Source organism: Panthera tigris, chromosome D3 (genome assembly GCF_018350195.1).
Source record: "Panthera tigris isolate Pti1 chromosome D3, P.tigris_Pti1_mat1.1, whole genome shotgun sequence".
In the NCBI taxonomy this organism is placed as follows: Eukaryota; Metazoa; Chordata; class Mammalia; order Carnivora; family Felidae; genus Panthera; species Panthera tigris.
Genome location: NC_056671.1, coordinates 11,100,209 through 11,124,559, shown reverse-complemented (window position 1 = coordinate 11,124,559; position 24,351 = coordinate 11,100,209). Strand labels below are relative to the sequence as shown.

At 57.5% G+C, this 24,351-nt stretch overlaps 1 protein-coding gene across 1 annotated transcript in view; it reads left to right on the top strand.

The window, feature by feature from the left end:
• Positions 1-24,351, top strand: part of RBM19 (RNA binding motif protein 19) — a 128,319-nt gene that overhangs the window by 26,519 nt on the left and 77,449 nt on the right. The window contains 8 exon segments of the mRNA XM_042961769.1: positions 1,156-1,356; positions 2,658-2,787; positions 11,088-11,189; positions 11,192-11,256; positions 13,050-13,110; positions 16,489-16,568; positions 19,143-19,198; positions 22,328-22,444. Coding sequence (XP_042817703.1) covers positions 1,156-1,356; positions 2,658-2,787; positions 11,088-11,189; positions 11,192-11,256; positions 13,050-13,110; positions 16,489-16,568; positions 19,143-19,198; positions 22,328-22,444 — 812 coding nt within the window.

Below are 24,351 nucleotides of genomic sequence, written 5' to 3'. Positions count from 1 at the left end.
CTAGCCATCATCCCCTGCGGCCGGAGTTGCACCTGAAGCCCACTGGGGTGCAGCCCTTCCCACCCACAGACGGCTTCCACCTCACCCGTCTTAGTCCTTCCAGCAGCAGCGAGGCCTAGAGGATGGGCATGACCATTAGCTAGTCCATTTTGCAGATGAGAAAACAGAGGCCAGAGGGAAAGCAACTGACCCAAGGTTTCCAGTTAGATTTGTGGCCAAGCTGAGACTCATGCTCGGATACTCCACGTGCCCGGGGTTTTTCCATTATATCTTGGCTCTTTCCCGCCCTTCCCGTGTCGCTTTTCAGTACAGTAACCGCTGACATTTACAGAGTGCACGTGCTCTATGCACTTGGCTCGTATTAAGGCGCATAATTAAGTCCGTCCCCGCAAGGGTCCCGTGGAACAAGCGCCGCGTCCTCAACGTTAGGTGAGGGGCTGAAGCGGGGTGCAGTACGTCTCTCGGGCTGGATGGCTAGTGTCTTCATTTGGCTTCTCCCAAGAGCAGATGCTGACACAGGGTCAAGTGCATGTAGGTTACTGGGCAGTACAGAAAATACTGGTGAGAAAGGTCAAGGGGGAAGGAGGTCAGCGTGGGGGGTGCTTATTACAGTAACTGCTGGTGCAGCGAGGGGGCTGAGCTTTATGGGAAAAGCTGCAGAGCTCATACCTCACACTTGTCCTGCCCAGAGGACGGGGGACGCGTGAACTCCTGAGAGCTGTAGGCTGCTCCCAGGGTGTTAACCCCTCGGCCCTTCCTGTCTGCCCCACGTGTGGTGTCTGGAGTTCCAGGAAAAAAGGCTCTCGGCCCTGAGATGCACGTCCTGGCCATTGGCAGTCTGGGCAGGAACGTTCTGGAAGGTCCAGAGAGAGCTGTGGTCAGGCATTGTCAGAATCTGCCACAGCTCAGGAGGGGAAGGTCTGAGATTTGACCCGGGCTCCAGAGCTGGAGCCCTCCTCCCATTCTCTCCAAAAAGCTGCCCCCTGGAGCGGCGTGCCCAAGAGAGTGGGGCCTCGGGGGCCCGCTCCCCAAGCACCTGGTACCTGAGACCGCAGAGGGGTACCTGGTGCAGAGCCAGCCACAGATCGGGGCTGGTGTTGGGCTGGGGGATTCTCCCGCCTGTTGCCCAACGTGTGTTCATTCCCTGCCCCACAGGCCGCAGCCGAGCGAAGCAAGACTGTAATTCTGGTGAAGAACCTCCCGGCGGGCACCCTGGCGGCCGAGCTGCAGGAGACCTTTGGCCGATTCGGCAGCCTGGGCCGAGTGCTGCTGCCCGAGGGCGGTGTCACTGCCATCGTGGAGTTCCTGGAGCCCCTGGAGGCCCGCAGGGCCTTCAGGCATCTGGCCTACTCCAAGGTAGGGCTGCCGGGGCCTGCTCAGGAGAGGGCGAGGGGGCCGACAGACCCGCAGGCAGGCTGGTGAGGCGCTGTCTGCAGACCGGCCCTCTCTGACGTGATCTGCCAGCTGCCCCAGCCCTGAGAACACCTCAGGGCGGGAGAATGTGAGAGGGGCGCCCTAAACATCCCCCAGAAACCTGGCCATGGCTCCTTGCCTGACTCTGGCTTTCCTTGGTTTTCCATCCCCGGATGAATCGGGGCCATCGTTCCCAGAGCTTCGGGTATCTTGTACTCGCGATAAGTTAGAAGTCACTCCTGTAAGCGGCCTGTCCCCTGTTTTCTGGGTAAAGAGGAAGGAGCATTACATGTGCACACGCTTCTGTCATAGCGTGTTAGTTTCTTGCGGCTTCCGTTACAAATGGCCGCAAACGCAGTGGCTTAAAACAGCAGCACTGTATTGTCTCGCAGTCGTGGAGGCCAGAAGTCTGAATTCCAGTCGTCCTCGGGCCCTGCTCGCTCTGAGAGCACCCTCCGCTGCCTCTGCCAGAGGCTGGTGGCACCACGTGTCCCTTCACTCGTGGCCGTGTCCCCCCAGCGTCTGCCTCCCTCTTCACGTGGCCTTCTTTCCCTCTGTCCTGGGTCTCCCTCTGCCTTTCTCTTACAAGGACACTTGTCATTGGGTTGAGGGCCCACCCCAGTAACCCGGATGCTCTCATCTCAAGATCTTCTACTTAAGTGATATCTGCAAAGATCTTTTTTCCAAATAAGGTCTCATTCACAGGTTCTGGGGCTTCGGATGCGGACTTACCTTTGTGGGGGTGTCACCCTTCAACCCGCTACGAGTAGCTTCTGTTTATCGGGCACTTTAGCGCCGCACAGACTATCTATCGGTGTCCGGTTCGTCCTTTCTTTAAAGGGAAAAACTCTGCGTGCACACACATTGCCCTGTGGTATTGGCAGCTGGAGGTGGGGGGGGGGGGGGGGAGAACGTGGGTTTCTGACGGTCCCGATCCATTGTGCTGTGCTTTATCACCGGTCCCCTTCCCTGGCCCACTCCCCTCCATTGCCCGGCCAGAGAAAACACGAGGAGACACAAACACGTCCGGTGACAGCAGACGCTGGGGCCTCTCCCCTGAGCCCCAGGCTGCAGCCAGGGGGCCCCAAGCTGCTCTCAGGGATCAGGCAGCACAGAGGGCTCCAGGCCGTGCCTCTCCCTTTGCTCCATTCCCCGTTCCCCGGGGTGAGTCGTCCTTGCAGTCTGAGCCTCGGGCTCTTCCTCTGCAGAGGGAACTGAGCCCCTCCCCTGCCCCGTCTCTGCAGTGTCGCCACGTGCCCCTGTATCTGGAATGGGCTCCGGTGGGCGTCTTCTCCAGCTCCGCCCCGCAGAAGAAGGAACCCCGAGACCCCCCAGCAGGACCCGCGGAAGAGGGCGCGGCGGAACCGGAAACCTGTAAGAGCCGAGGCCGGGGTGCCCTGGGGCGGCAGGCAAGGGGGGGGGGTGGGCGCTGCACTAGAGCGTGTCAGGTGTCTGGCAAAGTTCTTTGTTCGTCCTGGAAACCAGTGCGTCTCGGAAAACGTCCTTCGACAGGTAGAACGTAGAATTACAGGCGGGACGAGAGTAGCCAGCTTTTCCGCTCGTCAGTTAAGGGTTGAAAGAAACTCCCAGAATCTACCAGCATATGGATTTGGAACAGAGCAGGTGAAAACGACCTTGTTGTGTGCATCCACCAGGATGCCTGGCCAAGGAGGGCGACTCCAGGGGAGATAGATACGTCCTTAGAGTGGCATAGCGCCCCCTGGTCACGGACGGCTGCAAGGGCAGGGACGGCACCACTGGCACAGAGGCAGCACAGTTCTTTGTCGGATCGCTGTGCACCTTGCAAGGCATTTTGTGTCCCCAGACGCCACCCACTAAGTGTCAGGAGTGTCCCCAGTGCTCGTGACTTCCTGAAACACCACCTGCATCCCCTGGGTGTTCCCCAGATGCGCCCTAGGAGGGGAGAAGCACCCATGGGGCCGTGACCGCACCCTAGAATCAAAGACCTTGAGAAAAGTTTTGAAAAGGACCGGGGGTCCTGTTATCCACGTGTTGGGACTTTGCTCACCAGCAGCGTCCGCTTTCATACCTACCCCCTGTAGGGTTACCTGTTTATTAAAATAAGAATTGAAAAAATAAGTCTCCCATCGGCCTTCTCCATCATCCCCAGAAAGGCTGTTTCACAGCAGAAACGGGGCCAGCGGAGTTCTCATTGAAGAACGCTCCTTTATGGGCATCCGGGTGGCTCAGTCGGTTAAGCATCCGACTTTGGCTCAGGTCACTGTCTCATAGTTCAAGCGTTCGAGCCCCGAGTCGGGCTCTGTGCTGACGGCTCAGAGCCTGGAGCCTGCTTCGCATTCTGTGTCTTCCTCTCTCTCTGCCCCTCCTCTGCTCCCACGCTGTCTCTCTCTCCCCTCAAAATAAACAAACATTAGAAAAATTTTTTTAAAAATTGCATTTAAAGAATGGTCCTTTAATTGATTAGAGCTCACAGTCCATACCTGCCCCCACGCCCCCCCCACCCCCCGGCCCCCGACGCCAGGCTGGCTGCATTTGTCACGTCCTCGTGAGTCAGCAGAGCCTTCTTCAGGACTAGCCCAGTCAGCACACGGCACTCGGAGCCACTGGTGTGGTATCTCTGTTCCGATCAGGAAGGGCCATTCTTCAGTCTCTGTGTTTCGAGGCTCCGGGAGCCTGCCTCCCTGGTCAGCAGGGTTACTGATTGTTGGTGTGAACCTTCCAAAGCCCTTCCCTACCCCCTGTTGGTGAGTTTGTTTTGTCCACACATTGGATTAGGGTTCCCTTCAAAACCTGCTTCCGTCTCCATCAGAAACGATTCTTGTAATGTAGTCATGTTTTTTTTTGTTTTATTTATTTTTTTATGTTTATTTTTGAGAGAGAGAGAGAGACAGTGCAAGCAGGGGAGGAGCAGAGAGAGAGGGAGACCCAGAATCTGAAGCAGGCTCCAGACTCTCAGCTGTCAGCACAGCTGACGCGGGGCTCGAACCCACGAACCGTGAGATCGTGACCTGAGCCAAAGTCAGATGCTCAACCAACGGAGCCACCCAGGCGCCCCAGTGACGTAGTCATGTTTCATACCCAATGAGCCACCACCCTAAAATCATCAGCGGCCTTAGAGTTCACTTGCTAAACCCGAACCTGACTGATATTTTTTGGCCACAGCGAGCCCTCCTTTCAAGCTCACTGATTTGCCGGAAGCAAAGGACCCTTTCCTACCTGCTTGGCAGGACCACCGAGGCTGGTGCCTCCCTCGGTGACCACTGCCACGTGGCCACACTTGTTTGTGTGTTCGTGGCCCTCCGTCCACTCGGCTCTTCTAACGCTCATTTCATTCGTCGGTTTTTCTTGTTGAATGTCCATCTCTGGCACACGGCGAGCCACGAGGGCAAGGCGCGGCTGTCTTGCGCCCTGCTGGGGACCCTGCGCCCTGTGAGGCCCCAGGCCTAGACTGGCGCCGTTGACCGTGTGTGGATGGAGTGAATGGTGTCCGAAGAAGGGTTTCTGCACCTCTGTCTAGGCCCGGAAAGGTGGGGGCTGCTCCCCCTGGCCTTTGTGTCCCAAGCCTCTGGCACCCAGTGGGAGCTTGGGGACGGACGGTTTGTCGTCCAGTGACAGCCCCGCGTCAGAGCGGAAAGGGATGGTCACGGCCCCCGCCGTGCGGACCGATTGAAGCCCACCCCATGAGCTACCCTCTGCTGTGTTCTGACCCTCTCCCGCTTCCTGGGGTTGCGCCGTGGACGGGCTCATTTCCTTGCCGTCCATCTGTTTGCCTTCCCCGTTAGCAAGTCCATTCCGCAAGGCAGCTGCCTTGTCCGCTGGCTGCCCGGTGGCACAGCGGTGCGGGTGAGTCCACGGGCGACTGCTCCGTGCCGGGCCCTGCGCTGAGCACTTTGGTGCTTCCGTGCACAGCGCAGAGCTCCTGGGGAATCTCCGTCTTCCTTGTCGGCCCCTCTCAGCCCTGCGGCCGAGCGAGCCGCCGTCCTCTGATGCTCAGTTTCTGCATCTGTAAAATGGGCATGATGACCGTCCCGACCTCGCGGGGCTCTGGGGAGATTATGGTAGATCACCGTCCCTCCGCCTCCGTTGTTCATTCAGCAGCCGAAGCCGGAGCGGATGGCCTGTCATTTCAGCTGCGGGCACCGGCTTCTGCTGAGCGGGGCTGAGCGGGGCTGACCCCAGTGGGTGCGACACAGACCCTCTTGCCCAGAAGAGGCCCGAGGGGCACAGACAGGGCTGTTGGGGGGCGGCCGAGGTGTCACACTAGCAGTACGAGCGGGCCCCGTGTGCAGAAGCATTCTGGAGCTCACCGCACGGGGGCTCTGCCGAGGCGTCGAACCCCAGTCTGCCCCGCTGCACCCCGCTTCCCGGGGCCTGTGTGGCCGTGTTGAGAGCATCCCAGGCAGACTCCGGCCCGGCAGGCCCTGCCTCTCGGGGCTGACGAGACTCACACAAAGGAGGCCACGGAGCCCGGCGGCAGGCCCGATTTCAGATATGAAGCTGTGCGTGTCTGGACCGATTTCGGGCCCTGCCGTGTCCCCCGTTACTAGGTGAATTCCCACAGAGCTCACCTCCTGTGCCTCCGTTTGCCCTTTCTGTTCCTTTCCTTACACGAATCGCATCCATGACCCTCTTCCCAGCCTCCTGTGCTCTTTTTTCACATGCTCCTCCCCCACACTCGCCCGGGCCTCCACCTTGTTCCTGAAGCTTCCCCGACCCCCGTCCCCGTTGCGTGGGGACTCAGCCAGCCCCCAAGCCCTAGATTTTCTCAGGCTCCAAAGGAAGGGAACGGGGAGGGGAGTGGACGGAGCTTTTTTTTTTTTTTTCCAACCCCTCCTTCCTTTCTGCAAAACCCTCCGTTCTCTGTACCGGTCTCCAGGGAGGGGGACAGTGTGTTTTATCTCCCCACAACCAAGACCCTCACCTCCAGATAAAGGGCTCAGAGTCGGGGGAGGTCCTGAAAAGCTGCTTGCAACTGATAACAGTCTCTGCTGTCAGCCTTCAGCGCCCAGAGCTGGGAAGGGAGGGGGGGAGCCACAGTAAATTCTGCGGCCTGATTATAATAAAGCCCCATGTGGCGATGCGTGACTGCGTTTTATTGTGCTAACTACAGATGGAAGCACATTCTCCCCTGCCTGTCCCAGCCCCCTCCAGCCCACCTTGCTTTTAAATCCTTACCCCCTCCCCCTCCACGCGTACCCCCACCCTCTGGCCCAGCCCTGCTTCCTTTCTTGCTTTCCTCTTTCTCTGGTTCCTGGTGATTTTGTTGGCAAACATCTGTTTGAGTTTCGCAGTATCTCGTTTTTCCTTCTCGTCTTTGTCTCCCCAGTCTGGCCCGGAGTAGAAGTGCTTTTTTCAGAAACGACCTTTGGCTTCTCGGCCGTGGCACCCGGCGTCTGGATGCAGGCACAGGCCTGGCCTGGCCACTCGGGGAGCGGGAGCCCTTCTCAGGGACGTGGCCAGCGGGCATGTAGTTCCCCAGACTCCGAACTGTGGCGCAGGCAGCCCGCCCTGCAGGGAGAGAGCTGTGGGGTCCCTGCAGCCACTGTCTTTCTCTCTTGGCTGCAGGCCTCAGGGTTAGGGGCCTAGGACATTTCCCCCCAGCTTTCTCATCAAGGCCTTGCCGGGCAGTGTGTGCAGTGTGGGCGTTTGGGGTGATGTTAAGACCGATGAGACTGTTCTAGATCACCATAGGCCCAAGCACTGTTCCTACAGGCCTCGTGATCATCTTCTGAGTGGGCCTTCTTGTAGTCATTCCCTGCTTTAGATCGCAAGAAGGAAGCACAGAGATGTTTAGTGACTTGGCGTGAGGTCACAGCACCGGAGAGAGCTGGATGCTCCCAGAGCTGCGGCCCCGAGGTCTGTGCCCTGTTCCTCTCAGTCATACTAAGTGTCATTTGCAGGGCACCACCTGCGTTCCAGGCACATGCCAAGTGCTGGACATACTCATCATCCGCAGGTATTTTTGGAGCATCTGCTCCGGGCCCAGCGTCGGGGACGTAGTGGTGACTGAGTCAGACTTGGTCGCATCCTCAAGGAGCTCCCCTGATAGCCGGGGACATAGAGAAGTACTCAGATAAGGTGATTTCATGATGGAGTAAGGGCTTTGAGTCGAGGAGCCCAGGGGAACGTGTTGGCACGTGGCCAGGCCTGGGCTGGAGACCCCTGGAGCTGGAGTGGACAGGAAGTGCTCTGAGGGGAGGCCACTGAGCTGAGACCTGACGAGAAGCCAGGCCTGGAGAGACAAGACAGGAGCACAACAGGCCGAGGGGACTGCAAGTGCAAAGGCCCTGTGGTAGGGCTGGGTTTGGCAGGCTTCGCGCCAGAACAGAGGCCAGTGCAGCTGGAGTGGGTGAGAGGGGACAGACAAGGTGGGACGTGCTGGGGAGACCATCGAGGAGGCTACTTAGTCATCCAGACGAGAGGCAACGATGCCTGGGACCAGAGACCCTGTGTGTGGGTGGAGTAGTGGCCACTGGTATTTCCAGACGACTCAGCAGAGTGCAGGTGTGTGTGTGTGTGCACACGTGTGCACGTTTAACTCCGTGTTCCAGATTGAGGATGCTGAGGGGCTGGTCACGCCAGCCACACAGGGCCACACCCGTAGCGCCTGGCATCACCGGGACTCTGACCTAGGTCACTCATTCCTAAGGCCTGTGTGCTTTTCACAGCTCGGTGCTTCCTGGCTCATCTGTGGGCCCCCTTCTCGATTTTTCCAGGCCCCCCCCATTTTCAGCAGATCTCAAGACTGGTGCCCTTGTCTCGTTAGTTGTCCCAGCATCCCCGGGGCAGCGAGCGGTGCAGGCAGGTGGCTGCCGGAGACACAAAGGTTTAGAGAAGGAACAGACACTTCTGTGCTGTTGGAGAACGGACGGGCCACGTTTAATCACGCCTTTCATCTGAAGCCGGGCGTTCTTCCCGGACGTCGGGGGTCAGGGCCGTTGGTCAGCCCCACGGTCCCCTCGGTCTTCCACTCCCCGTGGCCGGGCTCCGCCTGCTGTTCCTGGGGTGCCAGCCCTAACCGTAAGTGCAGCTCTGCCCTCCCTCAACCCGAGCATCACAGCTCCTGCCCCTGCCCCTTGTCGCCGCTCTTTGACGCCACTGCCACCCCCACCGCTGTTTCCTCTGTAAAAAGTGTCCGTAGCCTTCCGTGAGCCTCTCTCCCAGCCTGAGGGTCCCTGGGATTTCAGGTTCAGGTGCAGCAGCCGCCAGCATTTTCACGGGCCGCCCACGGGGCATCGAGCCCAGCGCCTGGTGCATGGCGGGGGGGGGGGGGGGGTGTCTCATTGGCCTGCCTTCGCCCCTGCTTTTATCTCCAAGATGGGGAGTGCAAGGAGAGCCAGCGGGGTGGAAATGTCATTCCCAGCGGAAGGTCGTGGTTTGCGTTCCCATTGAAGCTCTCGTGCAGAACCTGAGGGCTCAGCCTCTTTGCATAGCTTTGCTGCCCCGTCATTAGCAACACTTTGTCCACCCTGCTCTGCTTTGAACGCGCGGCCACACCACCGAGTCCCCTGCTGGGTAAACTGTGTTCGTTTCCGGGTAGGGGAGGAGCCTTTGGGTTGATGTCTTCTTTTTTGTCCTGGAGTGAGGGTCTGGGTTCTGGGTTCACCTCCGAGGGAGTGGGAGGGGCAGAGGCTGCCTGTTCAATTGATGTTAAACAGACAACATCCTCACCGCCTCCCGTTACCATCAGGGCTTGAAAGGGTTGTTTTATGACAAAGCAGTTGAAGCTTAATTAGGACCCGCGGGCCTTAAGCTCGGCCCAGAAGGGGCAGGGGAGACAGACGGGAGACGGTGTGGGTACTTGGCGTGAGAGCGAGGGGATGGGTTTGAACCCCAAGGAGCTTGGACTGTTTGAGTGCAGGTGTGCAGGAGGAGAGGGCTGTGTCGGTCAGCCTGGAGGCAGCACGCGCAGCGGCCTCCCTGGGGACTGTGCCGGGATTGGCTCTGTGCACAGGGACGGGCCACCTGCTCAGAACCTCCCAGGAGCGAGGGCGCAGTCTCATGACTGCTCTGAGGGACCTGCGGGATGGGATTCAGTCTCCCCAGGAAATTGCCCCAAGGAGGAGGTCCAGAAGCTTGTAGGCGGAGGTGGGATGTGACCCTGTACCCTGATCACGTGACTCGGGGAGGTTGGACCGACCCGGACACATTTCCTCATAGCAGGACTTCTCAGAGGTCACAGTGCTGTTCTCGGTCTTCCGAGGCTTCTGTCACCCCTGGGCGACCCTGAGCTGCGGCCACACATACCCGTCTGCTCATGCACAACCTCGTGTCTGCTCTTCCCTCTTCCTGAAATGCTGTTCCTTCTGAGTAGGAGTGGCAAGAGGGCTGAGGGGACGGAAACGACAGCCCTCTGTGATCCTGGCCTCCAGAAACACCCCGGAGCACATCCTGTGTCCCCTTCCAGCGTCGCCTCCCTGTGTGTGCGCCCGGAAATTGCGTGGACGGAACGTGATTGGGCTTAGACTGTTTACTGTTTCATATTTTAATCTCTCTCATAATTTTTATATCATAAGCATCGTTCTGTGTCATTACACATTCTTTGCAAACATCCATTTTTTTATTATTTTTCTTTAATTTTTTTTTTAATGTTTATTTATTTTTGAAGGAGAGAGAGACAGAGCGTGAGCAGGGGAGGGGCAGAGAGCGAGGGAGACACAGAGCTGGAAGCAGGGTCCAGGCCCCGAGCTGTCAGCACAGAGCCCGACGCGGGGCTCGAACCCACAAGCTGTGAGATCATGACCTGAGCTGAAGTCGGAGGCTTAACTGACTGAGCCACCCAGGCGCCCCTGCAAACATTATTTTTAATGAGCACATATCATCCCAGCCTTTGGTAGCACTGTTCCTAGGGTCCTATTTATCAGTACTTAGTAGTTTGTGTCTCTTTTTCTTTTTTTTTTTTTTAATTTTTCGATGTTGGGTATAACTCTGAACTTGTTGCAGTAGATGAGGCATGGCTCCCCGAAGTTCTGTATATTGGGAATTTTAATTGAACGTAACATCTCTTAGGTTCGTGGGGTATGTAGAGGGTTCTAACTTATGCTCCCATTCTGTATTCTGTCATTTTTCCGGAAGTTTTGAGTCGTGTTTCAGTTTGAGAAGTCGGCCGCGTGTTGTTTTGAGGTTTGTGGTTCAGTGAAACAGCTCACGCAGCAGTTTATTTGGAAGTTTACATTGACACGGCTTAGTCCAAGGCTCAGGCTTCTGGTCTGTGTCTCGTATTCCTTTTTTCTTTAAATTTGTATTTAAGCGTATCTATTTTGAAAGAGAGAGAGAGAGAGAGTGCAAACGGGGAAAGGGCAGAGGGAGGGAGAGCGAGCATCCCAAGCAGGCTCCACGCTGCCAGCGCAGAGCAGAGCCCGACGCAGGGCTCGAACTCATGAACTATGTGATCGTGACCCGAGCTGAAGTCAAGAGTCAGACGTACAACTGGCCGAGCATCCGGCCGGGCATCCCAGTGCCCCGCCAGAGGCAGGATGCAGGACAGCCTCACCCCTTCTCCGTCTTCCCCCAGCCCCCTAAGAGTTGCTGGAACCCAGCGCGAGCTAGGAATCGGGGCCCCTTCCTGATGCCGCCCAGAGGCAGAACCCCTCTGATCTAGCACGTTCCGTGCTTTCGGCCCCGGGGCTTAGACATTTAAGGGATTTCACATTTAACGAATTTGTGTTTTTTGCGGGGGCGGCGGGACCCAGTGCCAGACAACGAGACCCCGGAAGGTGAAAAGCCAACAGAGAGAAGAGCTGAGGAGGCTCCAGCGAAAGAGGAAGAAGAGGAGGAGGAGGAGGAGGAGGAGAGCCCCCCGGGTGTACCCTGTTTATTAAAAATCTCAACTTCGCCACGACCGAGGAGACCCTGAAGGAAGTGAGTGATGGCTACAAACGGGGCGGGGGTCGTGGGCCCGGGAGGCCGTCCGCCGACGAGCCACCCAGGTTGATTCCGCCTGTGCGCATGGCTCGTGCTGGTACGGAGTTGGACAACCAGCAGCCGGCCACTTGACGTGCCTGTGGGGCTGTCCCGTGGACCCCTCACCAGGGGACCTGAGCAGTGGCCAGACCAGCCGAGGGGCCGGGAGGGACACCCCCCTATACGGAAGGGGCTAGCAGCCCCCCGCCCCGGTTTTCTCTGGGGGGCTAACTACCCAAAGGCAAACGTTAGCACCACCTCCTTGCCTGACGGGAGCATGCGGGAGTCACAGGAATGAATGAGGGACAGTCCCGCCCGGAACCCCTGGTTGGGGTGTGGGTTCTGCATTCTTGGGAGGGAGGCAGAGGGTGAAAAGATGGGCATCTCCAAGCGGGTGTTTGGGAAACACCAAGCAGGGCCTGCCCTGAATGGGGTTGGGGGGCCTTCGGAAGGAATCGGCCAGAGACAAGCAAGTGGGGCCTCCAGTTCCAAAAGGTTAGGGTCTGCAAGCTCCCCCCACGGGTCTGAGAACCGCTTACGGGAACACTCTCCGGTTCTGTGACCTGGGTTTGGCTCATTTTTTTTTTAACTGCATAAATCAGTGATGATCAGCAGTGATTATGATTGATTCTGAAAAAAAAAAAAAAAAAGATGACCATAAGGATCGAACTAACTGACTTCTAAAAGTTCTTTTGAGTTCCAAGATTCCACAGATACATTCAAGAGGGGGGACGACGGTGTCCACTGAGTCCCAGAGGCGGGAAGGTGGCTGCTGGGTGGAAAGGAGGCCAGCCTGCATCTGGAGGGAGAAACTGGGAGACCGGGAAACTCGTCTCCTCTCTGGGGGAGACGAGGTCAGAGCCTCCACTCCGAGGCCATCTGGCCAAGGCTCTGTGATGTGGCCGTCCTCTTGCCAGTTGGAAGAGTGGCCACGGCAGAGGGCCCCGGGCTGACACAGCAGCCTCTCCAGGGCAAAGATTGACCAGACTGAGCAACTGGGCTCAGTCTGGGCTTTGCACTGGCCGCTCCCGAGCCTGTTGTGGTTCGGTGTGAGTTTGCTTTTGTGAAGAGGCACGCACCAGCCGTGACGCTCGCTGCGAATAGGGCAGTGCGGCTTGCGGTCTGTGTTTCGTGCCCGGTCCGCCGGCTCTCCCGGGTCCGGGATGGGACTGTCATCGGGAATCGATTTTCCCCGGAAGACGCACCCAAGCTTCAGACTTAGGCGCGTCCTCAAGAAGTGAGGACTTCTGGAACGGGAAGTCCCGGCCAAGGCGATGCAGTCCAGGTTCCTCCCGGATGGGTGCGAGGACTGGGCTCCAGCCGGTTCACAGTCCCAGGGCCACCAGCCCATTGGAGGCGCTGTCAGAAACAGTATGCAGCCTGCAGGGCTCCCCTCGTGTTGCCCCGAGTTACGGGTCAGAACGCCTAGACGTGGATCCCGGTGTTAACGGCGCAACCCTGGCGAGCCCTTTGGGCTCTCTGTGCCTCAGTTTCCCTATCTGTAAAATGGGGATGTCGGGAGAATCTTCCCGCGGAGTTGTTTTAGAGATCTGCTTGGGACAAGCGAGATCATCCGAGTGCCTGACGCTTGGATTAAGAGAGTCCGTAAATGTCTGCCCCTTAAGCACAAGCCGGGCAGGAATCACAGCCCTCTTGGGGCCCGTGGTCACATACGTGGCCTCCGTCTTTCAAGACGTGCCCGCGCTGGTTGCAGGATTAGCTGCTGATAACACGTTGACGTTCCTTTCCAGGTGTTTTCCAGAGTGGGAATGGTGAAGAGCTGCTCTGTTTCCAAGAAGAAGAACAAAACAGGTATTCTTTACGAAACCGCACCCGGAAAGGATGATTCCAGAAGAACCCGGCGCTTTGGGTGAAGGGGCAGGGATACCGCCCGCTCTTCTGGTCCGAAGTGTTGCCCCCCTCAGACTCCCAGCGTCCCGCCTAAAATGGGCCCTCCTTCTCTGTCCCGGGAGACTCCAGCGTCCCGTGGGGGCAGCCGTGCCCGTCAGGCTCTTTGCCTCCTTGGACTGGCCCGTGGTCTCACGGCATTTGATGGGCCACCAGGGTTGCCACTGTCCAGTAGCGGAAGCCTCTCCCTCCTCCCAGGACCTCTGGGCTCTGGAAGTTTCATAGAGAATAGCAGGAAGGAGACCAGGCTTGGGCTTTCCCTCTTTGCTTCCAGAAGAAACAACCGAGACGTAGAACCTGTGGACCATTGACCATGCTCCCCCCCGGCCTGTGGGTGTCTGTGCCTTGCAGACAACCCTCATCTCCCCGTTAGGCCTCAGCTGTTGGCTCGGGCCCTTGCTCCCCGCTTGTCCCTTCTCCAGCACCGGCTTCCTGCGTGTGACGGACAGGCCACACGTCCTTCCTTTTGCCCAGCCGTTCGGTCCCCTCCCTTCCGTCGGGCAAGAGTTACAGGGACGCCACCTGAGTCAGTCAGAGCCGTGACCTGAGACACAGATGAGCCGGTGGGGCACAGCGTAGGGTGACGAGGGGCCGGGTCCCAGCACTGGCGTCTGCACGTCAGCGTGAGGCTGGCGGGTGGGGACGGCGGTGGCCAGCTGGAGCAGGCGCACAGAGGAAGGAGGCCGGAGGGGCTGCTGCCACAGGGCACCGTCCCTGCGTGTCTTAAGGGAGACACAGGAGATGCCCTTAGAAAGGCAGGCCAGCCCCGGGTCGCAGGATGGCTCTTGGGCCCTGCAGAGGCGTCTGGGCTTTTCCCCGGAAGCGGGGGCAAGCCGTGGCAGGAAGGTTTGAAGCAGACACGTGGCACAGACGTTCTGGAGGTGCTTGTGTTCACCTGCCATCACGGAGCACCACGAACGAGGGGGCTGCAGTGACGTGAGTTTGCCGTCCCGCGGTTCTGGAGGCCGGAAGTCCAAAGTCGAGGTTTCGGCAGAGTGGTTCCTCGTGAGGGAAGAGCCTGCTGCGGCCTTCCCCCACGGCTTGTAGGCGGTGGTCTTCATGCTCACGGGGGCTCCCTTTGCCCAAGCCTGTCCTGTGTCCAGATGCCTCCCCTTTTGAAAGGGTACCAGTCATGCTGGGTGCCCTCACGCCCCCATTTTTCACCTGATCGTCTCCGTAAAAGAGCCTTTCTCCAAATAAGGTCGCATTCTGAGATGCCGGGGCTTAAGGCTTTCGACACAGGAATTGAGGGGGGGACCCAGTTCAGACCGTAACAACCCCTTCCCCAGGGGCCGCGGGGCTAGTCTGGGACGTAAGAAAGGCAGCTAAGCACCAAGTGAGTGATTCGAAGGCTCGGTTTGCCCCGGCTTCGGGAAAGGAGGCGACCCCTGACTTCCAGGCCGGGAGCGGGGCCAGGAGAGCTGCCCCCCGCTGTGCCCGTGGGTCACGGTGTCGCCGTGCCGCTCTCCGCGGTCAGCCATGGTGGAGCCCGCCTCCACGTTCGCCCCTCAGGAGCACTGTGGAGCGTATGTTGGAAATAGTTACCTGATCCGTCCGTGTTGCGGGCACCTCTCACGACCCGCACTTAAGAGCCCGTGTTGGAGACCCTGCTCGACGGGGCTCATCCATCCATCACCGTGTGCGGGAACTCGACCGCCTGTGTGCCAGGGAGGGGGCCGCAGGAGGCCGTGGAAAGCACCCTCAGCAGGTTGTCGAGGAGACATTTGTAAGGACGGGGCCAGATGCGATGGTGAGGGCTGAGCAGAAGGGACCCACGGGGGATGTTGAGGCAGAGGGGAGCATCAAGCGGAAGAACCCCGTGAGCCCCGAGGGCCGTGGGGAGGGAGTGGCGTCACCCGTCACGGAAGCCGCCAGCACGGCCAGAACCACGCCGAGGCGGGGAGGTTGGGGGGCGCGTGGGAGGAAGCCGGACCCCCAACTTTTTCTTCTCCACCTGCCAGTCTCAGATCGGGGCTTCCCATTGGCTACACCCCACAGGAAGCCAGAAGGTCAGGGAGCCCAGGTGGTGCAGCCTGTGGAGGTCAGGCTCCCAGGGTAGGAGCCGGGCAGAGAGTGGGTCCGCTCAGCGTCAGGGATCGGGTGACGGACTTGACTGTTAGTAGTTGCCTTTCACACGCTCCTCCGCGCCCTCCAAAATATCCCATGTGCACAGACCCCACAGACCGCCCTCGGCCTGGAGTCTCCCAGGGAGAGCTTTCCGGTGTCTGAGGTTGTCACAGGGTGGCCCTGGCTGGCAGCCAACAGCCCGCTGGGGCAGAGACTCCCTTCTGTGGCCCACAGAGCCGTGTTTGGACAACGCACGGGGTTTCCTGCTGCACGGGGGCCCCATTTGATAGCACGTGGCTGTGAATGGAAACACGGGCAAGCAGTGCCCCGGGAGGGGCTCGGGTCTCACAAACCACACGGTAGATGCGAAGAAGGGACTGTTGTGTGGGTCGAAGGGGACGAATCTCGATCCTCATTTGGACCCGTCAAATTCGAGCCAGTCCTCTGAGCTCCACTGTGAAAAAATGAATATACCTGCATGACATGCAGGGGAGGAGGCACGTGTCCCATTCTGTGACATAGGGCAGGATGTAATTAGACACACGCCCTGTAAAATCTCTCCCCCCGCCGTCCACATGATACATAGGTACGAAATGCGCACGCATCTAAAGTCAGGAAGCAAACGTCCCCGATGCTTTTGAGCTCTGCCTCGCTCTCTGAATGCTTGCGCCCCACTACCTAGAAGTGGGGGGCCAGATAGGTTCAAAGAATTCAGCTGCTCTCCCTGTCCGAACTTGGTATCTGAAGCCCAGGACCAGCTGTCGTTGGATGGTCAGAAACACCCGTAAAGACTTAAGCCTCTGGTGCCTTTGACTTTCATGCGTATATCCGTCGCGTGCATTGTCTGTGGAAGCAGGGGACTGCCTAGGTAGGGACTGCGCAGCTTGTCACAGCGATGGTCATCCCTGTTCGTTCCTGCTCCCTCCCAAAGGCGGAATTCTATTAGGAAGTTAATTATCATGCCAATCATCTCTTAATTAATAGTCAGCTGGGCCTCAGGTTACGGCTATATAACTTTGTTGGCTGGTTCTTCAAGATGACTGGTAATAAACGGGACACCAGGAGCGAAAATCTTTTGGGGAACGAAATGGGGTATGAGGAAGGGAGCAAAGAGGGGACGTCTAGGGGTCCGCCGGAGCCCCTGCCCTTGGGTTCGCGCTCATTCTTCGCCTTTCTGCTCCCCCTACCTCACCTCTCTTTCTGACTCTCCTTTAGGAGAGCTGCTCTCCATGGGATTTGGGTTCGTGGAATATAGGAAGCCAGAGCAGGCCCAGAAGGCTCTCAAGCAGCTCCAGGTAAGGGTGGGGATTTCAGCTGAGATCCATGGAGGTGCTTGGTAGGTGGGGGGGGGGGGGGGGGGGAAGGGGGGGTGCGGGGGGGAGGGCCGGGGCAGGGAGGGTGGAGGGTGGGGGTCCGGCCTGTCAACACTCCTGAAGTTAGCGGGAATGTGGGTAAGTCCACATTTTCTTGGGTCCCTTGCTTCCTCCAGTTCTCCAGGGCACTGTGGCCCAAGAAAAATTAAGAATCTTCTTCAGCGCTCTGTAGTCATGATAGTGCATTCACGAATCCACAGCTCTGTGCCAGATCTGGAGGCGGCTGGCGGAGCGGATCTCTGAATAAATACGCAAGACCAGGTCACGAGAAGTGCTTGGACGGAAATAAAGCAGGCGTCGTGATGGGCAGAGAGGGTTACTTTACATTGTGTGAGGGAGGCCTCTCTGAGGAGGTGACCATGGAGCTGGTCGCTAATTGACAAGAAGGAGTCAGCTACACAAAGATCTAGAGGGGAAGCAGTCTAGGAGGAATACACAGCATGTGCAAAGGGTCTGAGGCAGGGACTCTGAGGTAGGAATGAGCTTAGTATGTTTGAGAGGCAGAAAGAGGCCATTGTGGCTGGAGGAGGTGTGGAGTGGACGGTGTGTGGGCCCAGATCTTGTCAGCCTTTTAAGGACCGTGGAGTCCGGTGTAAAGGCAGTGAGATTCTGTCGGAAGGCTTGGAGCACTTTGGGGAAGGGACTGGTTTATGCTTCTGGACGGTCTCCCCCGCTGCTGTGCAGAGAGTGGATGACAGTGGGGCAGGTGAGAAACCACGGAGTCGTCCGGGCAGGAAAGGGTGTTGGCCTGGGTCGGGGCGGAGGCAGGGAAGATGAGGACAAGGGGACTAGACTCCGAGGTGTTAGGACAGGGACTCCACACAGAACGGGACCTCCTGCTGGGCCCGAAGTGCAGGATCAGATCAGGGCGCCTGGAGCAGGAGGGGAGCTGAGCTGGGACTGCAGGGAGCGGCCCGGCCTGGGATGGGCTCCTCCCCCGTGAGGCGGGCCTCTGCCCGAGACTGCGTCCTCCACACTCTTCCCCGATGCCGCACATCCCAGGCCCTTTGGTGGCTTTGCGGGCAGGGAGCAGTGCCCTCCCTTCTTTCTGCGGACCCACTCGCTCCCTGCCGTCTTTGCTGACCCCTCGTTCTGCAGGCCGAGCGCTCCTGACCCTGCCTGTAAGTCAGGCTTCTAGGCCCAAGTCCCTGGAAGAGCTTCAGGGGGCCCAGGGACCCTTTTAAGCCATATTCCGGATGTCCTATGTCTGTGCGCACCGGACAAAGAGGGACTGGCCTGAGGCCAGGTGGCGTGAAGGTAAAGGAGAGCTGATTTGGGCCACGTGCATGGGAGCCTGCTCACCTTACCCGGCTCTCTTTCTCTCTCTGGCAGGTGCCCCTGGGCCAGGCACGGCTGGGCTGTTCTCAGGGTGGGAAGGGCGCCCATACGGGGCCCCCGCCCTGTCCCAGCAGAGCTTCTTACACAGGAGAATGGCCCTGGGGGGTATAGGAAATGTAACCGGGCGCTTAGTACATCTGATGGTTTTTGTAGGATTTTGATGACCTTGCCCTTGGCTCAGGGCGGCTTCACGAAGGGCCGAGTTGGATTTGGGTAGGATGATGGGGAGGTAACGCCTCCGGGGCCTCTGCTCTCTTGGAAAGCTCTGCTGTCTACCAGGGCTACATATCCAGACACCCTTGGGGGCCAGTGGGCAGCGTGAGGGAGTGAGGGGGCAGCATCACCCAGAGCAAAAGCTGGACACCCGTGCCCTGTCGAGAGGGCGGCCACTTCTTAGCTTCAGCCAGTTACGCCTCGTGGGGCGCCTCTCTGGCGTTTGATTTGTGTGTTGTTTTTCAAAGAGACACTGGCAGTCCAACTTTGTCATCGGGTGCCGCGTAGGCATTTACCTGGCATTGGCTCTGCACGTCCAGTGGTCCATTCTCTGCCACGTAATGCAAGATTCTGTCAAACTCCCACCTTGCACGTGTTGCGTTCCATACCTCCCTGTGTGCGTACATGTGTGCACGTTGCCACAAAGAATCGTTTACACAGAACTACCCGTGCTATATTTTATGGGAGACTTAAGGGATTTTCGAGGGTAATTTTGCTAATATGCCAGTTTTGCCTTAAGGGACCCACGTGAGAGCCTCGCTTTCACTACACCTCCTCTGCGGTTTAGAATTTTTTTTTTTTTTTTAAGCACACAGTCTAGCCTGGACTCTTGCTGCAAGCCGGACCAAAGGGGCTTGCTTTGCCTAAAAATGCTTACAAACGATGGAAAATTCGGTGCGTAAAGGCCAAGGCCCGCGCATGGCTCAAGAGGGCATTGGAAGGCTGGGTCTGTGTGACCACCAGCTGCTGTCTGGGCTCGGCCTGAGCCACCTCCAGGAGAAACTCTTCTCTGTCCTTGATTCCAGCTGGCCCCGCTGCCTGGGGATAGTCCCCCCTCTGAAGTTTCCTTTCCTCTCCGCTGACGCCCGCCCTGTTGGAGAGCAGCGGTGTGGGCGAGTGTTGCTGGGGAGACAGGGTGACAAGCTGTGTGGTCTTGTCTCTTAGGGTCACATCGTGGACGGCCACAAGCTGGAGGTGAGGATCTCAGAACGAGCCACCAAGTGAGTGAGTCTTCATTGCCCCCTCTCTGCTCTCCTCCAGGGGGGTCCTTTCTGCTCTGGGGCTGGGGTATCGTCTTCCTGATTAAGGTGACGTCCCATTTGCCAGCTCCGAGGCCCGTTTCTGCGACGAACTGGGACCACTCCCGTCCTTTGAATAAATATTTAATGCACATTTGTCGTAATACGAAGAGCAGGAGCGGGAGGAACCAGCACATTCTGCTCATCTCGGTGTTACAAATAAACCAACAAAGAATTGCCAGTTGCTGGTGCTCTGGACGAGCCAGAGAAGCGATAAAACCTTGATGTCCAGCTTTATGGGGCTTTCTTTCCTGGAGCTGGACACCGGAGCCCAGAGACAGCCTCCAGTTAATTTGAAAGAGATTCAGTCAGTGTTAAGAGTTGGAGACTGACCAAGCTGCCCGGTGACCAGTTTCCTGAAGTAGTGTTTTAGTTTTGGTGTTTTTTTTTAATATTTTTGGGGGGCAGAGCACAAGTGGGAGAAGGGCAGAGAAAAGGGGGGACGGAGGCTCTGAAGCAGGCTCTGCGCCGACAGGCTGACAGCACAGAGCCCAAGGTGGGGCTCGAACCCACGCACCGTGAGATCATAACCTGAGCCGAAGTCGGACACTTAACCAACTGAGCCACCCAGGCGCCCCGTAAGATTTAGTTTTGTGCCTACGCTTCTACCCGCTTGCATGTGTAAATGAGCCGATACGCCTGAGATGCCCCGAACAGTGCCCAGCACGTGACGTGCCCAGCACGAGTGTTGTTTTTATTGTCATTGTCATGATCGTCTACCAGCCCCGGGCGATGAAGTAACCGCCTCTAACAGACCTAGGGCTGGTTTAAGATCTCCCTTTGGTAGTTTTCAGCAAGTTGGGCATTTGTTGTGGTCGTTGAGCAGATTGGCTGTTGCTGCCTGGCCTCCAGCTGCTGCTTTTTCTTCCTTCTCTCTGTTTTCAATGCTACTTGGGAATCCAGCCCTCGGCCACCTCTGGTATTGTTCGCCCACCCGGTCTGTGCCGTGGGAGCATCCTCGGGGAGAAGGCCCGGTACGGGAAGGGCTCCTGAGCTGGGATGGAACAGTGAGCACCAGGCATTGAGCCCCACAGCCTCGGGTTCTAGTCCAAGAGCTGCGTGACCTTGGGTGGCTGACTTTGCCTATGAACTAGTATGTGCTAACTAGAGGTCGTGCATGAAGCCTCTAGAACGTGCTTTGCACATGAGTACTCAGCCAACAGTGGCGATCTGTCTTTTCCGTTCCCCGTCTCCAAGGAGTCAAGCTAAAGTCACCTCACGAGCTTTCAGTCGCTCGCCAGTGTTGATTTAGTCATCCTTTTATTCAACAAACAAATTACGGAAAGCCCGCTGCGTACCAGATACTCTGCCCAGGTGCCAGGAATGGGGTTTCCTGGTGGTGTTCACGGTCTAGGGCAGCATAATTGATAGAACCTTCTACAATAGTGGGATTCTTCGATCATGTTCCACATCTGTGCTGTCCAATATGGCAGCCACTTGCTCATGTGGCATTTGAACACGTAAAGGTGGGGAGTACAGTTGTGTTAGTCATCTGTTGCGGTGTAACAGAGTATCCCAAACAGCTTAAAACAGCAAACACTTACTATTTCACCGTTTCCGAAGTCAGGAACTTGGGAACAGTTTAGCTGGGTACTTCTGTCTCCAGGTCTCTCAGGAGGTTTTGTTGGTCAGGGCTGCAGTCTCATCTGAAGGCTCCTCTGGGGCTAAAGGATCCGCTTCCAAAATGGCGCCCACACATGGCTGTTGGCAGGAGACCTCAGTTCCTCACCACGCTGGCCTCTCCCTGGGATTGCATGAGGGTCTTTACAGCACCACAGCCCATTTTCCACGGAGCGAGTGACCCAAAGGACAGCAGGAAGGAAGCGGCAGTGTCTTTTATGACCTGGTCTCAGAAGTCACCATTGCTTCGGTCTTCTACTGGTCACGCAGACCTGCCTGATGGAGCACGGGAGGGGACTGCCCGAGGGCGTGAATACCAAGAGGCAGGGATCTCTGGGGACCATCTTGGAGGCTGGCTATCCCAGCAACTGGGGAGTTGAGTTTTGAATTTTGTTGCTTTAACGTAGACTTAACCGGCCGTATGTGGTTTGAGGCTACCATATTGGACAGCACAGTAAAGGGAAACATGAACGATATGTAATATGCGGTCAGGTGGTAGTGAGTGCCAGAAAAGAAAGCAAAACTGGGGGTGGGGGAGGGGGGTGTTGCTGCTTTAATGGGGATACTTAGGGTGGGCCTTCGAGGAGGTGACGTGAAGCAGATCTGAGAGAAGTGAGGCAACACGGTCGTCTTTAGGACAACAGCTGCCATTTATTGAATGTTTGGCACACGGGGGGCACCACGCAGTGTCTGACAGGCCCTCAGATGGTATGACGAGGCTGGCACTCTTTTTAGGCCCATTCTGCACTTGAGGAGGCTGAGGCCCGGAGAAGCCAAATTACCTGCCCAAGATCACTCAGCTCCTATGCAACCCACTTGGCTTCCACACCCTGATCGTTCACTCCCCACTCACGACCCCGCGTCGCTTTGATGCAGTGGCAGGTTGCCCAGGGCGAGCAGGGGCCCAGGTGAGGTGGGAGGGCATTAGAGATGGCCTTGCACCCCGGGATGAGCTTCCGCTCCCACCCCTGGCCCGTCTTCAGGACTAACAACTGCTCCAGGCCTGTGGGCGAGGCTCTTGGGGCGTGTACTGGAAAGTCTCACATAAGACCTTTGGGCCATCCGGGGTCTTTCCACATCTAGAAGGGGACAGTAGAGACCGGATGGGGTGAGGAGCTGGCCTCACCCTTCTCAGGGTTCCTCTCGCCAGTCCCTGATAGCCCCCGCGTCTCTCAGACGACGGGCAGGAGAGACCCAAGGGCGGGTGTGCTGACCGGGTGTCCACAGCCATCTTGAGAGGAAGATGGCTATGCTCCAAATCACCCAGGGGAGACCGCCTTCCCCCTTTTCATCTCTGCCTCATCCACCCCAACTCCTTGAATCTCTCACCTGCCAAGAACATCAGCTCTTGGAGGGAGGGTGAGGGGGTTAGCGTAGGCCAGCGGCTGCCCACACCCCAGATAACTCGAACCTTCTCCCCTAATCGTCTAGGCCAGCTCTGACGTCCGCTCGGAAGAAACAAGTGCCCAGAAAGCAGACGACCTCAAAGATCCTGGTGCGCAACATCCCCTTCCAGGCCGACAGCCGGGAGATCCGAGAGCTCTTCAGGTGAGCAGCGCTCCTTCTGTCCACCGGTTGGCATGTGGTGGGGGGAGCCTGCTGGAGCCTTGGCAGGTGGCCTTCGGGTCCTTGATGGCTCCACCGTAGGCCGGTCCAGTGGTCTTTCAAAGGTCATCTTTTGGCCGCCTTTGATTTATCTCTCTTGAACTCATGCGCCGTGAGCACTATGCAGAGAAAACTCGAAACAGCCAGGCCTCCTCCCCCAGAGGTGAGACAGAAAAAGAGGGCGGCTGGTGTTCTCTGTCCCCACCCGCAGCAGGATGGGGCAGGGGCCCTGGTGGCCGAGGCTCAGCATCTGTCTGAAACTCTTCCGGCCAAGTCATTCCTCTGGGTTTAGCCAGCGGCTCTCCACCCCCGGTGGTGTTTTCAAGTCACCCGGTGACTTTCATAAACATACCTTTGCTCAGGCCCCGCCCCCGTGGAGTTGGATTCTGTTGGTCGGGGGTGGGGCCCAGACATTGGTGTTTTGATCAAAGCTCCACTGGGGATTCTACTGTCCAGCCAGAGTTGGGCACCACTGTCTACATTGCTGTCTACGGAGAGAGACTGTTTTGAAATACGGATGAATCCCGTGAATAAATAGTGCGGTCCGGCAACAGATGCCAGCATAGGGTCAGAAACGCTAGGCACTGGGACCCAGAAGGACAGGCGGCGGGCGAGGTACTGACAGCAGGAAGGCCAGTGGTGATGCTGTGCAGGAAGGCAGATTGAATCAGACCAGTTTCCCTATGTTTTGAAAGAAAAACCGGCATTCCAGATTTTTAGGGGGAGTAAGCTGGCAACTAACTTACTTTCTAAAATACAAACAGTGCAGGACAAAGTCTGGCTGTGGCCAGATGGAGCCCAAGGGCCACCACTTTGCAACAACCCCTGTGCTAACGCGTTACACCATTCGGCCTTGCAGATTAGTTAGGTACCACCTAGAAGCAAGCCCTGGATCCAACATCTTTACGAACGGGCATAACAGGAAGACGTTTAAAGCCAAGACCCTCCCCGGGTGTGGGGTGCTGGGTGGCCCAGGGAGAGACAGTCTCGCCCTCGGAGTGTGACGGCAGGTGGACCAGACCGCCGGGGGCTCCCGGACCTGCAGGACCCGGAGAGCTGTGTCCCTGTTTCAATTATCAGTCGGCATCTTACTGGTTAGATCACCTTACTGAAGTCAACTGTGGATGCAAAATATAAATCCCATATTTGGGGGACTACACAGAAGTACCTTTGTGGGATTCTACCTCTTCGCCCTCTCACCCGATTTAAAGAGCAGGGAACCATTTACGGGATTTGCTTCAAAACTCCTTCTCACCTCCGCCCTCCTCCTCACCTCCGTTCTAAATTGTACGCTGAATGTGCTGTTCGTTAACAGACGTGGTTTGGCTGGCTCTGGTGCGGACGCCGTTTTCGGAGGAGTGGGGTCTTAGCTGTGATCCCAGGTCCCCTGCGTGGCAGTAACAGCCTGGTGAGGTGGGGTCACGACCTGGGGGGGACGTTTTCCATTTCCCTGCACCCAGGGAGAGGAGTACGCATCCTCAGCCTCGCACGCCGGCTCGTTTTAACGGGCTCCTGCTTGTGAAAGAGAGTCCAATTTAAGACCTGCCAGATCAAAACAGCATTGCCGCAGACAGCACGTGTTGATCAGGAAATAGCATCCCGCCGAAATGACAGTTCCACTTGGTGCCGCAGCCTGTTTGGGGTGACACTTACCCAGGGAAACAAAAGATCCGCTCGGAGAGGGAAGAGCGCTTTGTTTGATCTCTCGTTTTATATTTATTTTGTGGAGACAGGGAATTAGCGTCCACGGAACGTAATTATGCGCGGTGTCTCTTCCCCCTGCCATTGTTCCGATGGTAGCTTTCGCCAGCCCTTGGAAACGGAAAGCCACCGCGGAGGGCTCACCTTGC